The sequence below is a fragment of the Anser brachyrhynchus genome (genome assembly GCF_964034855.1).
Source record: "Anser brachyrhynchus genome assembly, chromosome: 1".
NCBI lineage: Eukaryota > Metazoa > Chordata > Aves > Anseriformes > Anatidae > Anser > Anser brachyrhynchus.
Genome location: NC_137694.1, coordinates 35,703,262 through 35,717,402, shown reverse-complemented (window position 1 = coordinate 35,717,402; position 14,141 = coordinate 35,703,262). Strand labels below are relative to the sequence as shown.

The 14,141-nt window shown below is 39.2% G+C and overlaps 1 protein-coding gene across 3 annotated transcripts in view; it reads right to left on the bottom strand.

Moving 5' to 3' along the window:
- The window catches only part of USP15 (ubiquitin specific peptidase 15), a 75,189-nt gene that overhangs the window by 8,225 nt on the left and 52,823 nt on the right, over positions 1 to 14,141 (bottom strand). For all 3 annotated transcript variants that reach the window (XR_013945210.1, XM_080576946.1, XM_080576947.1), the window contains 6 exons: positions 4,102 to 4,275; positions 3,552 to 3,710; positions 2,649 to 2,873; positions 636 to 719; positions 451 to 545; positions 85 to 273 (listed from right to left, as the gene is read on the bottom strand). Coding sequence is in view for 2 of the 3 variants with exons in the window: in XM_080576946.1 (XP_080433072.1) it covers positions 85 to 273; positions 451 to 545; positions 636 to 719; positions 2,649 to 2,873; positions 3,552 to 3,710; positions 4,102 to 4,275 (926 nt within the window). In the remaining variant the exon portion in view is untranslated. The remainder of the gene's footprint in view (positions 1 to 84; positions 274 to 450; positions 546 to 635; positions 720 to 2,648; positions 2,874 to 3,551; positions 3,711 to 4,101; positions 4,276 to 14,141) is intronic.

Sequence of the window (14,141 nt, the reverse complement as noted above, 5' to 3'; positions counted from 1 at the left end):
ACCAATGCATGTAAAAAATAGGTACCTACTGATTCTAACTATTAGCATTTTTCTTTTGTGTTTTTCTTTAAACAATAACCTTACCACATTCTTAGCAGCAGCAAGTTATACAGTTTATCTTCAGTGTTGTTTCTAGGCACTGCTATGAGAAAAGGTTGACCAAACAGTGAAGAACCACTATGGCTGTAGCTGGTGTGCCTGCACTTTTCCCTTAAACAAACAGGAATTATAACTTGTTCTGTATCTTCTGTTCTATTGATAGCAATTTCAAACCTAAAAAGGAAAAAAAAATTGTAAACAAAGGATAATTATTATTCAAAAGACTACAAGGGAAAAAACTGAAGAAAATAATAAAAAAGACATGATGTGTCTTTATCTTATGTTTAGGTTTTAATCTATGCAAATAACTAAAACTGCAAAAAAGTCATGAAGCATGTAACCTGTACTTACACATAAATGTCATCACGTTCCATAATACTACTCAAATTTTCATCCATGGCAAATATCCTGTGGAACCTGTGATTGTATATATCAGTAACAATCATCTAAAAGAAAAAGGAGTATGTACGATTAAATCAGGTTGATATACGTTAAAGTGTTCAATGTTGTGCCTTCATATAAGAAATTATTCTCACCTTATCTGCAGCAACACCTGACAGAACTGACAATGCTGTGCAAAGGTCCAATATATTTCCAATTTTTGGAACGACTACTTTGTACTAAAAAAAATAAAATAAAAATCACTTTAATTCCTAATAGATCAAAGATACATGAGAAAAACAAAAAAACCAAAACCTTAATACATGTTCAGTATACTTCATACACATCTTTCATTCTTGAACTTAAGGTACAAAGTATTTAAATCAACTAACAAATTCAGTAAGATGTTGAAAATGTAGTTACCATCACAACTTATACAAAATTGCACACTTTGAATGCTTTTATTGGTCCATAAAGTCCTTTTTCAGATTTTATTTTCTCCATAAGAAGACCTAACAGCACCAATTACTTGTACTTCAACAGCATCTACTTATTTAGGCACCTAAATATTATGCATGCTATTGACTATATTCTTTAATTTGGAACACAATACAAATTGTTTATAAAATACTACCAGAATTTATTTTTATTTTAACTTGTCCTATGAAAACATTTTGGCCTAAACTTCGTAAGAGAAAAAAAGTGAAGCATTATATTGTGTATTCTTAAAACTAAAGCCAAAAGTTTTTGGTAGGAAAATGCAGGATATCTTCCCCATCCCCCACCCCCGCTCCGGATGGTTATACTCTGGAATTCTTTCCTGATTACTAGTCTTAGCCACTGATTCTCAAAATATCTCAATGGCCTTTACTGAAAGTGTCGCATGGATTGCTATTGTGTTAACAGCTTTTTCTTTGGTACTTTCTGCCTGGAATGCAATGGCTAATGGCTGAACTCCATAATTTCATTTGCAGAAACAGAACCTGATAATTAACAGAGAAAACCTCTGTGTGGCTTCTTAGTGCAGTACATTTGCAGCTGGTAATGAAACTCCAAATAGCTGAGTTATTTGCATAGTAAATAAAGACACAATTAATTAGATATAAACAAAATCAGAAATAAGGCATTATAACTGTCATTAATTAACACGTACAGCATATATTTGGTATCTCATTAAGTCTTATAGTTTGGAAAGAGCATGTGTTCAGGTGCACTTTTATGAGTCAATCTCTATATTCATTCCTGCATTACTATCTCATGTCATACAGGGGTTATCTTCAAATATTGTCCATCGCTTGTGCAAATCCAGCCAGATTACACCCCAAGTTTATTTATTTTTTCCTTAATAAAATATATCCTGTTCTCATAACTTAATGAATTGCTAGCAGACTCATCTCCCATTAGTTAATACCTGCTCCTTTACCTTTGATTTCCCTAACTCATACTGCCTTTGAAAACACTAAAGCATTTTTGCAAGTCTGCCTAAAGTGTGTATTATTTTATTTCACCTATCCTTCCTTACAGCGAGAACCATTTCATTATTATTTTGTTACCATTAATCTATGTACATTTTTTCATGCCATTCTTAGGTGTGCAATACTATCCTTCCAAAAAAAATAGGCAACTGAGATTATTTTATAAAGAAATCCCATCTAAAAATTTTTCTTTTGACTATTAAGTCAAAGCATAGTTTGACTATTAAGACAGCATGGGGAATTCAGGACAACCTAACACATTTTATCCCCCCCCCCCCCCTTTTTTTTTTTTTGCATCACATCACCAGTCCTCTGATATTTTTCTTTTGAGGCTAATAAACTCAGGAATTAAGTCTGGATTAAGCCTATATATATATATTTAAAAACATATAAATCCATTATAGCAACATTAAAATCAAAAATGAAGAAAACATATACTTTAAAGATTAAGAAACCTTATTAACACAGCCATAAATAACTTACCAGTATCTTCCTTAAAATGGATAGAAATGTAAGAACATATTTATAGTCTTCCTCAGACATTCTAAGTGGCATTTCAGAACATATGTCAGAAAACTAAAAATTTGTTGGATTTGCTTTTTGTACTTGTAAATTTTAGCAATATAAAGGAGCTCAGATTCATTGTTAATGCTGCATGAATCAGGCATTTCACACATAAACTAAGAGGCTTACCTGCATAGGCTTAGCTAATGGATCCATTCTAACTAAATAAACTTCCAAAGTGCGTTCTTTTTTCATGGGTAATGGAAGTGTCAAATAACAAAATGGATCAAAGGTTACAGAAATCTTAGCACATTCAGGACAGACTAGGGTGGATTTAAAAAGGCCGTGAAATATATCTACAATGATGGAATCATTTCTTTTTAAATGGTTTTCCCAGGCTTCTTCGGCAACCACCTGTAATTAAAACACATCTTGGGTTATGATACAGCAGTAGCAAACGAATAGCAAGAATTACTAATTATGGTATTGATGGAACAGTCTAAGTTACCACCAAGGCATTAAAATCTTACTCCAAAGAACTCTGTAAGGTATGTTACTACTACCAAGATCACAGTTCAAATGACATATGCTTTTCCTAGGACAGAGATCCTTTCAGTTTTGGGCATCGCAAATCCTGACAGAGACTTCAGGAGGCTTGGGGCAGGACATAAGAACATAAAACTAAAAATCCCATCTGTACTTCCTCATACTACAAGAGTAATAACTTGTATGTTTGTAGCTCAATGCCAGAGGAGTTTCCCTGAACTAAGAGTCTTGAAGACAGAACACTGCATACTACAGACATAAAAATAAAGGAACAACAGAATGGAAATTGTTTTTCCAACTGAACTCAGCATTGAATTGAACAAAAAGCATTTAAAACCTCCCTCGCTTCCCTTCAAATAAAATAGAAGTGTACACATATACTTGAGTAAGAGCTCCACTTTAAGGTCTTGGCTTATTTTCTGAAGTCTCTTCCAGAAAAAGCAACTCCTCATCAATGTCCCAACCCTTCAACGCACAATGATGCAAAAGTGTCTTGCAACTTATAGCTTTGACTAAAACCAAGAAGTCAAACACCAAAAATACTACCTTGTCTGGTCTCCCATCTGCATCTTTTAACTGAATATAAGGCTTTTTCCTAATTCGATTCAAATCCTCATGTAAGCCATCCAAGAGAAAAGCCAGTAGCTCTTGACAATCTTGTTGCTGATAACCAGAAAATTGTGGTGCAAATCGTCCCACTTGTGTCTAAAAAGAAAAACAGAAATACTTCTAGCATCTTAATTATTATACAGAACAGCTACTTCTGAGATGCTACAGCATAAAGTTGAAAAGATAAAACTTTAAGAAAATAAGCTTTTCAATAGAGACAGGAAATCAAAATTAATTTACAAAGACCAAACCACAATGACAGTTGACACAATTAACTGTTTGTTAAAACAAAACATCAACAACAAAAACAAAACAAAACAAACAAACAAAACAAACCCACTTGGATATATATTTAAATACATGAATGGACAACACACAGTTGAATATTACTTCAAATTCTTATTGTTGCATATTTTTGTAAGTTTTGAATGCTTAAACTACAAAAACAAACCTAACATTTTACATTCAGGTTAAATTCCGCACTAACCTTAAATGCTCTTGGGGTAACATAACTGTATTTTCCTGACCACATTTGCTTGATGAGCTCTGCATAAGATTTTGCTATTTCACCCCGCATTCCCAAAGGATTGTCAAAATTCAACTCTTCTTGGTATTTATCATTGAGAAAATATTCTGTAAGAGGAGGGGTGTTGCTCAGACACTGTAAATAGAAATACAGAATCTTTAGAATGATTGAATTAGTTCTAAAAAAAACAAAAAATACATTTGCAGTTTGCTAAAGTAGTCATAAAAAATACTTTGCACTGTAATGCTTACTGCCAGAAAGGAAAAAAATATTTTTTTTTTTCCAGAAATAATGATTTTAAACCAAGACTGGCTATGGCTATCATCACAAGTCATGTATGGATGATGTTTCTTGAAAGCTTTATGTCAGAATTTATTTTACACAGTAAACCAACCAACCACAGTGTGACAACATAATTTCTATCCAGGTTCAAAACAAACAGAAGGTGGTTCTTGACAAATGAATAGCAGCACTATGAAACTCCTTGCTGAAAGATGTTATAAATGCACAAAGTTACAAGGTGTCAGCGACAATAAAAAGTACTTGGAAAAGATTGCCAGTGGGGCTTATTAAATCAAAGTATGCAATATCAGAAAAAAAAGTGAGCTGGAAATTGTTGGAAACACTTTTTGGCAGGGGTAGGAAGGAAGGGAACGTGAGGATGTTTGCCCAATTTCTTCTCCTCCAAGGCATCTGCTTCTAGATGCCATTGAGAACAATAAACTATGCTGAATGGACCAGACTCTGGATCAGAATTAGCGCAGACCTTTCTATGTTCTTTTAAGTTTTGTGAAACGTTCTTTTAAATTTTGTGAAGCTGTTCATTGCTAAAAGTAGCTCAAGGAAAGCAAGGGCCTTAGTTTAGACTGAGATAATCATTTATCCTCTCTACCAGTTTCTCTTTTCTGACAGCACTTAGAAATAACAGGATGTAATCACTGCACTATCATTTACAATTTTAGGGAACTACTTTGAATTTGTGTGTGCTACTCCTTGCATTTCAAAAAAAAACACCACAAACAATGTTTCCAGCACTCAGAAATGCCTCAGCATTATAGATTTAATGAAGTTTTTTCATCACATATTATTAGGCTTTCTGCATTCTTTATTCTATTAAAGATTCTAAGAAAGATCAGATATTTCATCAGTCTCACCTGCCTCTCTGTAAAAAAAAAAAAAAAAAGGGTGGGGGGACACAAAAATTTTGGTCCACATACGTTACTGTGCAAGATGCAACAACTGAGACTGGCAGAATTACAAGTTTATTAAGCAGGGCAAAAAAAGTTATTCTATTTTTTGCCTGTTACACTTGTGAAATATTTCAAAGAAAAACCAGTTATATGCTAGAGAGAGCTGAGTTTCATGGCCATTTCACACTCCTTCCTCTCTTTCCCTCATCACCTGAGGCTTTCACAAGCCATGAACATTACAAAAAATATCCTTATGTTATGGGCCCTTGTGGACAGAGCATTGACAAAAGCTCATTTTTCTCTTGCCAAATGGCAAAGAGGTTTTATTCCTGTTAGTGGTCATCCCAAGATCCCCCGACCTCACAGACCTATGTCGTCAGTTCTGAACCGATCCACACAGCTAAGAGTTAGAGAAACACTTGGTCTCTCAAAGCCACAGAGAAATGGTCAGAGCTTTCAACAGATTATTTTTAGTATCAACCTGAATGAGTGGGTTGATTTCCAAGTTCTGCCACATAACTGGAAACAGTACAGTGCAAACAATGCTAAACTAACTATAAACTACAGCTCACATAAAAATGCATGTTCTCTGCTGGTTCTGATAGTCATCTGATTGCACAATAAACATATTTATCTCACTAACCTGTCAAAAAACTATTTTTCCTCCTCACTTTTCTTCTGGTCTGGATTACTTTTGGGCTGGTTTAGGAGATCAAATCAGTTCAGCTGATCAGCTTAGTGTGAGGAATGTCCAGAACAAGGAACTAAATAATGCAGAAATAGCAAATTTTTCTATATATTTTTAGTAAAGCACTACACTTAACGTGCTGACCGTGTGTTGTTTCACCAAAAAAACAAATATATGTTTTTCCACTTTTCACCTGCAAAATTAGTTTTGTCTCTTTCTCAGAATATTCATTTATATCTGTACATATAAGGCAGGAAGATTACTATAGTACATTTCCCTTTTTCTTTATAACTATTTCCACATTCCAGTGTAAGATGACATTAACAGAAGAACTGGAATGCACAAGTATCTACCTGAAAGTGGCAATTTCTGAGATGGAGAGCTGCCATCTTTTCTACAATCTCAGATACCATAAGTTTTAGAAGAGTAACTCCTAAAAGAACTAATACAGTTGGCCACATATCCACTGATGCATAACATATCAACATAATTGACAAAGCTAAATAGCTGCAAGCATGTTTACTTCTTGAAAAGGCTGGCAAAGAAGGCCTGTTTAAGATCATGACTAACACCAGAAGGGGAAACAAAGCATCCAGAAGCCAATTTGAAAGGAAGCCTATATTCTTATTTTCTCCTTCTGATGTAATATATTGTAGGTATCAAGGAAGCCCTATAGAAAGCATCAGTTAAAAGGAGTTATTACAACCAAGGCAATCTACTAGACAGCAAAGTCACCAGATTTACATGCTCTGTTCAACCTACTTTTTTTGTTTCAAAAACACAGAGATAGGTAAACTAGCATATATACCAACGGATGAAGAATAACAGAAAATAACAACAGCTAAACAAATACGGTAAAACTACAGAAAACTTTGTGAACTAACAAGTCAACAGAATGGCACTTAATTTCAGGCACTGCAGTCTCCATAAGCTTTACTTAATCAGCAAAACTTTTGTGAAGAAAAGTGTTTACTCTTTGAACCCAAACTAGTAGTTGAGCTGGGTGATCACAGGAAAAAAAAAGAATGCAACAATGCAGAAACTCCAAGACCAATCACCAACTATAAGACAAGCCACAGAAGTATCAGTCTTCAACATGACAAAGGTTAACACTGGAATTAGAGTTCCACACTGCATATTAATTACTTGGAAAAAGGAAAAAAAAATCTGTAGCAGAACAATCTGCAGATAACAACTGCTTACGTAATCACTATGAGAGGATCATAATCAACCTCCAAGAAATCTAGATCAAACAATGCAACTGGACAAAACAATGCTTCATGCACTTTGTGCATCAGCTGCATTATGCAACACTGTACTCCCTGTTGATGTACGTGCACACGAACAGTCCATAAAAACTCTAAACTACTGAGTCAAAAAGGAGAGCTAACAATTTATAAAGACTGTCAGAGTCCACTGTTTAAAAAGCATAGGTGTAACTGGCAGCGTGTGGGAAGCATTAAGAAGCACAGGAAACCGAACAATAAAGATTATTTTTAGTGCTTTACTGTGGTGGTTTTACCCAGCTGGGCAGCTGAGCTCCACCACAACTGCTCTCTCACTCCCCCTCCTCAAAAGGAATGGGGGAGAAAATATGATGAAAAGGACTTGAGATAAAGACAGGGAGATCACTCAACAATTATTGTCACAGGCAAAAAAGACTCAGCACAAGGAGGCTAATGTAATTTATTACCTATTACTAACAAGCTAGAGCAGTAAGAAACTAAAAGCAAACTAAAAACACCTTCCTCCCATCTACCCTATTTTACCTCCTCCTCCCAAGCACCGCAGGGGAACGGGGAATGGGGGCTGTGGTCAGTCCCTAACACTTCATCTCCCCTGCTCCTTCACTCTCTGCCCCTGCTCCCCGTGGGGTCCCTCCCACGGGATGCCGTCCTTCCCGAACTGAGCCTGCGGGGGCTGCCCACAGGCAGCAGCTCTTCGAGAACTGCTCCCACACGGCTCCGTACCACGGGGTCCATCCCCCAGGAGCAAACTGCTCCAGCACGGGTCCCCCACGGGCGGCAGCTCCCCCCAGACCCCCTGCTCCTGCGTGGGCTCCTCTCCACGGGCTGCAGCTCCGGCCTGGGGCCTGCTCCTGCGGGGGCTCTCCATGGGCCGCAGCCTCCTCCAGGCCACATCCACCTGCTCCACCGGGGGCTCCTCCACGGGCTGCAGCGTGGAGATCTGCTCCGTGTGGGACCCATGGGCTGCAGGGGGACAGCCTGCTCCACCAGGGGCCTCTCCACAGGCCGCAGGGGAACTTGTGCTGCGTGCCTGGAGCACCTCCTGCTCTCCTGCTGCACTGACCTTCGGGCCCACAGGGCTGGTTCTTGCTTGTCACTCTCCCAGATGCTGCTGCCCAGCAGTTTTTTTTCCCCTTCTTCAATCTCCTCTCCCAGAGGCCTAACCAGCGTCACCCACTGATGTTATCTTGTTAATCTTGTTAGTGATTCTACCTGTCATCCGTGTCCATCCAAACTTCCACATGGATTGAAAACTAAAAAGTCAAGCTATCCTCCTCTAAAACCATACCTTAAATACTGGAACACTCTTACAGTTATTAGGATCTGATTGTTTAACTGATAAAAAAGGAAGTAAAACGTATGAAGAAAGAGGGCCACCAAGACAGACAGTGGGCTGGAGCACTTGGCCTGTGAGGAGATGGTGAAGCATCAAGGCTTGTTCAGCTTGGAGAAGAAACTGTTTCAGGGGGACCCAACAGCAACCTCTTAGTACCTACAGAGAGATTAGTGAGAAGATGGAACCAGGCTCCTCACAGTGTTAAATAGCAGGACAAGAAACAATGGGCTTAGACCCTTAATCTCTGTTGGTTCAATGCAAGGTAAAAAGTTTTCACCATGTGGACAGTAAACAGTGGAGCCAGTTGCCCGAAGAGGTTGTGCAGCCTCCCTTCTTGGACGTTTTCAGGACTCAACTGGGTAAAACCTTTGGCAACACTTTCTGACCTCAAATCTGACCTTCCTTTGTGCTGGAGGTTGCACCAGTGTCCTCCTAAAGTCCCTTCTAATCTGCATTATCCTATGATACTAAGGTAACCAGGAAATACTTATTCACATCTCATAGGGGATATTATATGGGAGTGATAATAAAACTTCAAAGCAAGTTACCTATTACGCCAGTAAACTGTGGAAATGAGAAGGAGACAATGAGATCATGAAATTAAGCTAAACATTGGGTATTCATATAGGTATCATGCTTCTTGAGCTGCCCTACTTAATACAAATTTTACACAAGGGACACTAAAGTTTCCTATTTCAGCTGCCTAATATGAGACCAAGAGCTGACTGACTGAAAAAGAGATCCCAGTTGTAGAAGAGGTGAATTACTTTACACCTGTCTGTCCTACTTTTGTCTGAAGAGCTTAGTATCAGATGTGGTGACAAAAACATTCAGCTAATACACTCTGACCCAGACTCTGTATGCCTATGGCAACTGAAACAGAACAATAAAAACATACTAATTTGAGGTTTTGGTGAAAAGCATTATGTTTTGTTTGGATAAAATCATAGCTGTAACACTGATGATCAGAGGGCTGAAGTACCTCTCCTACGAAGAAAGGCTTGAGAGAGCTGGGGCTGTTCAGCCTAAGGAAGAGAAGGCTCCGGAGTGACCTCATTGCGGCTTTTCAGTACTTATAGGAGGCTTATAAAAAAGAGTGACTCTTTGCTCAATCAGATGACAGGACAAGGGGGAACAGTTTTAAACTGAAAGAGGGGAGATTTAGGATTAGAGGTTAGGAGGAAACTCTCCACTTGGATGGTGGTAAGGCACTGGAACAGGCTGCCCAGAGAAGCTGTGGATGCCCCATCTCTGGAGGTGTTCAAGGCCAGGTTGGATGAGGCCCTGGGCAACCTGATCTAGTGGGTGGCATCCTTGCCTATGGCAGGGGGGCTGGAACTAGGTGATTTTTAAGGTCCCTTCTAAATCAAGCCATTCTATGATTCTATGAACTAACCATAAAAGGAATGCTTTTCAGCTTTCTGAAGACATTTCCTGAAATACTCCATTTCAAAGTTCTCAACAACTGTTGTTCAAAAGTATACATAATCACAGTGATGGCAAAACCAAAACAAAACAACAACAAACAACAAAAAAATTATAAAAAACATATGAAGTGTTTTTGTTTAAAAAATACTTTAATCTTTTCCTATTTTTGCTTCACAAAGTGAAAACTGTGAATTCTCAGGTTTTCACAGCAAAAGAAAAAAAAACTTTACCCACTAAGATCTTAATACTATCATCACACAAAAGGGCAAAGCAATACATAGGAAAGATCCACAGGTGGCAGTACAGCAATACTTCAGAAAATGCAATCTCAGTGCTGGGTGGGTAGAACGAAGAGCAGAGAAAAGTGGGAGTCAGCAGAAGTGGATAAACTATTCTTTGTTTCTGTTCCAGGAAGCTACATTGAATATACTTCAGCACTGACTGAATGGAAGGGATCAAGACAGAGCTTTTGCAACAGAACGTACATGAATGTAACTGGAAATTATTCCAGCACTTAAAACTCTACATCAAACTATTTAATGACAGAGTTAACTAGTTCCTTAATCATCTTTGTCACCTTTCAATTGCTCCAGTATGTCCCGGTCTCTCCTGTACTGGGGAGCCCAGAACTGAACCCAGCACTCCAGGTGCGTCTCCTCAGGGTAAAGTGCTGAGAAGAGGACAAGGCTCACCTCCCTCGACCTGCTGGCAGTGCTCCTCCTTATACAGCCCAGGAGCTTGTTGGGCTCCTTTGCCCCAAGGGCACATTGCTGGCTCATGCTCGGTTTTTCGTTCACCAGGACCCTAAGTGCTTCTCTGCCAAGCTGCTTTCCAGATGGTTGGCCTCCATTCCTCCCTCAGTGTGTACTGATGCCGGGGGTTATTCCTTGCCACGTGCATGACTTTGCATTTCCTTGTATGAAACTTGATGAGGCTCCTGTCTGCCCATTTCTCCAGCCTGCGGAGATCCCTCTGAATGGCAGCACACCCATCTGGTGTGTCAGCCACTACTACCAGTTTTGTATCATATCTAAACTTGCCGAGGGTACGGCATACTCCATCATCCAGGTCAAAGACTACAGCATCCAATATTCCCAAGCACAATTCCCTTGTTTCCAATCAACACCCCCCCCTCTTTGAGCCCATCCCCTCTTTGCTTCCAAGATCAAATGTGTTCACAGCGCTTTGGCCATAGGTGTTACACATTACTAAGCAAGCACTAAATACCTTTAGCCTGAATAAGCAAATGTTAGCCCGTTAACAGTAGAAGGCAGAAGTAATGGCAAATTAACACAGTAAAATCTACAGTTTCAGTGTAACTGAAAACATAATTGGAAAAAATGCAAAATTTAAGTGGTTGCAAAAGGAAAAAGACAGTAGACTTTGCAGTGTATGAAACTGTAGCATGTTAATAACATGTCATACTCCCAATAAAAAGCATTTTCATGGATTTCTTGGATAACATTAAACTCTGAAAAATCCTTTCCTTGAGAGATATAGTAGATAGAACCGAAAGATACGTCACACTTCCTTGCAAAGAAAGCTGCCAAGTAATGCATTTGAAATAAATGTACTGCCAAGGACAAATGAATGGTAGCAAGCCAAACTAAAAGCTGCATTGCTCAAAAAACACGAGTCCTTTTAATTTTCTTACCACAGCACTGTCTTGTGAATCAGCAAAATTCTGTTTATTCGCTTACACTACAGTTCCTTGTAATTCTTATTTAAACACTCAATTCTTTAGATAGAAATGAAAAGCAATGAAGGCTGGCTTGTTTTGGAACGTAAACATCAGAATATATTTTCGAAATCCTGTTAACACAGTGGGATGCTGATGTAAAGTGTAATAAGCTGTATAAGATACCTAAGCACAATAACCCATGCTAATCATTCTCACCTAAAAGTTTTTATATCTACATGCATACAAATTGAAGCTTATCTGTTTTACAATCAAAATTAGCTTTGTTTTTAATCAGTCTAGCCTGATAGAGAAGTTTCATTTAAAAAGTGTTTTGCTACGTACTAAGAATATTCTTAAGCCTCTAAGTTGATTCTGACTCACTCACTAGACACAAAAATATACTCTTAATTTTTTACTTTATAGTAAGTAGTATGATGATGCAATTCAATAATCAAGAGAGGTTACATACAGAATTTTATTCATAGAATCACAGAATGGTTGAGGTTGGCAGGTACCTCTTGAGCTCATCTGGTCCAAGACCCTGCAAGGACACCCAGAGCAGGCCACCCAGGACCACGTCCAGGTGGCTTTTGAAGATCTCCAAGAAGGAGACTCTACAGCCTCTCTGGGCAGCCTGTGCCAGTGCTCAGTAAATAATGTGCCACTTGCACAGTAAATAAATGCTTTCTGATGTTTAGACAGAACCTCCTGTTTTCCAGTTTGTTCCCACTGCCTCTGTTCTCAGCACTGGACACCACTGGTTCCGTCTTCTTTGCATTCTCCCTTCAGGTATTTATACACATTGACAAGATTCCCCGAGGCTCCGCTTCTCCAGGCTGAACAGTCCCAGCTCTCTCAGCCTCTCCTTATAGGAGAGGTGCTCCAGGCCCTTCACCATCTTGGTGGCCCTGTGTTGGACTCTCTCCAGTATATCCAGGTCTCTCCTGTATTTGGGGGGCCGAGAACTGGACACAATACTCCAGGTGCAGCCACACCAGTGCTAGGTAGAGGGGAAGGATCACCTCTTCCACGTGCTGGCAATACTTTGCTTAATGCAGCCAAGAATAGCATTAGCCTTCTATACCATTAGCTTTCTTAGTGGAGAAGGCACATCGCTGGCTCATGTTCCCCTTAGTGTCTACCAGGATGTCTACATCCTTGTCTCCAAAGCCGCTTTCCAGCTGTGTAGCACCAAACAATTACTGATGCCTGGGGCTTTTCCTGCCCACATGCAGGACCTTACACTTCTCCTTGCTGAACTTCATGAGATGCTTTTCAGCACATTTATACAAACCGTGGAGGTCCCTCTGGATGGCAGCATGACCCCCTGGTGTATCTTCCACTCTCCTAAAGCGCATTTCTGTCTGCAGCTACCTAATGGGAGGCTATGGACAATGTAGAGCCAGACACTTCTCAGAGGTACACAGTGACAGGACTACAGTCAATGGATGCATGCAGAAGGCTGGACCTATGATCATTCTGAGATCCCTTCTAACCCAAATTATTCTTTGATTTTATATACAAAAAAAGATAGAAAACCTACATAGGCTATGTATCTCTGGAACATTTCTTCCTCTGAACAAATTTCAGCAACTTCATAAACTTAGCTTACAAACGTTATCTGAAACTACTTCTTTCCTGAACAGGCTAAAGAAGAAATTCAGTGTAAGTCAGGAACCCCTGTGATGACTACGGAGATTAAATATGAAGTATGCTTGGTAAAGACCCAGGATCCTTATACTCAATAGGAAAAAACATGAAAAAGAATTTAAATACACTTCACAGTTTTTTGACCTAAGACTGCTTTGGTGACAAAAACTTGAGTTCCAGAATTAAACAGAAACAAGCTAAATTATTGGGTCTTCCTGATCATTAATGAATTTAATTTAGAGAAGAGAAGGCTCTGGGGAGACCTCATAGCAAACTTCCTTTAAAGGGGGCCTACAGGTAAGATGGGGAGAGACTCCTTATCAGGGAGTGTAGTGACAAGGCAAGGGGTAATGTTTTTATACTAAATAAGGGTAGATTTAGACTAGAAATAAGGAAGAAATTCTTCACTGTGTGTGTGGTGAGCTACTGGCGCAGGTTGCCCAGAAGCTGTGGGTGCCCCATCCCTGGAGGTGCTCAAGGCCAGGCTGGATGGGGCTTTGGGCAACCTGGTCTGGTGGGAGGTGTCCCTGCCCCTGGCAGGGGGGTTGGAACTGGGTGGGCTTTAAGGTCCCTTTGGACCCAAACCATTCTGTGATTCTGTGATTATCCCACTGCAGCTTCCACTTAAAAAAAAAAAAAAAAAGTAGTCATTTCACTTTTTTTTTCTTGTCCTGGCAGGAGTACAGGTATACTAGTATTTCTATTGCAACCATAGCAAGGAAACTAGCTTTTAAATTCCTGTAAAATATCTCATCTATGAAATAGTGACTATTCAAAGGAC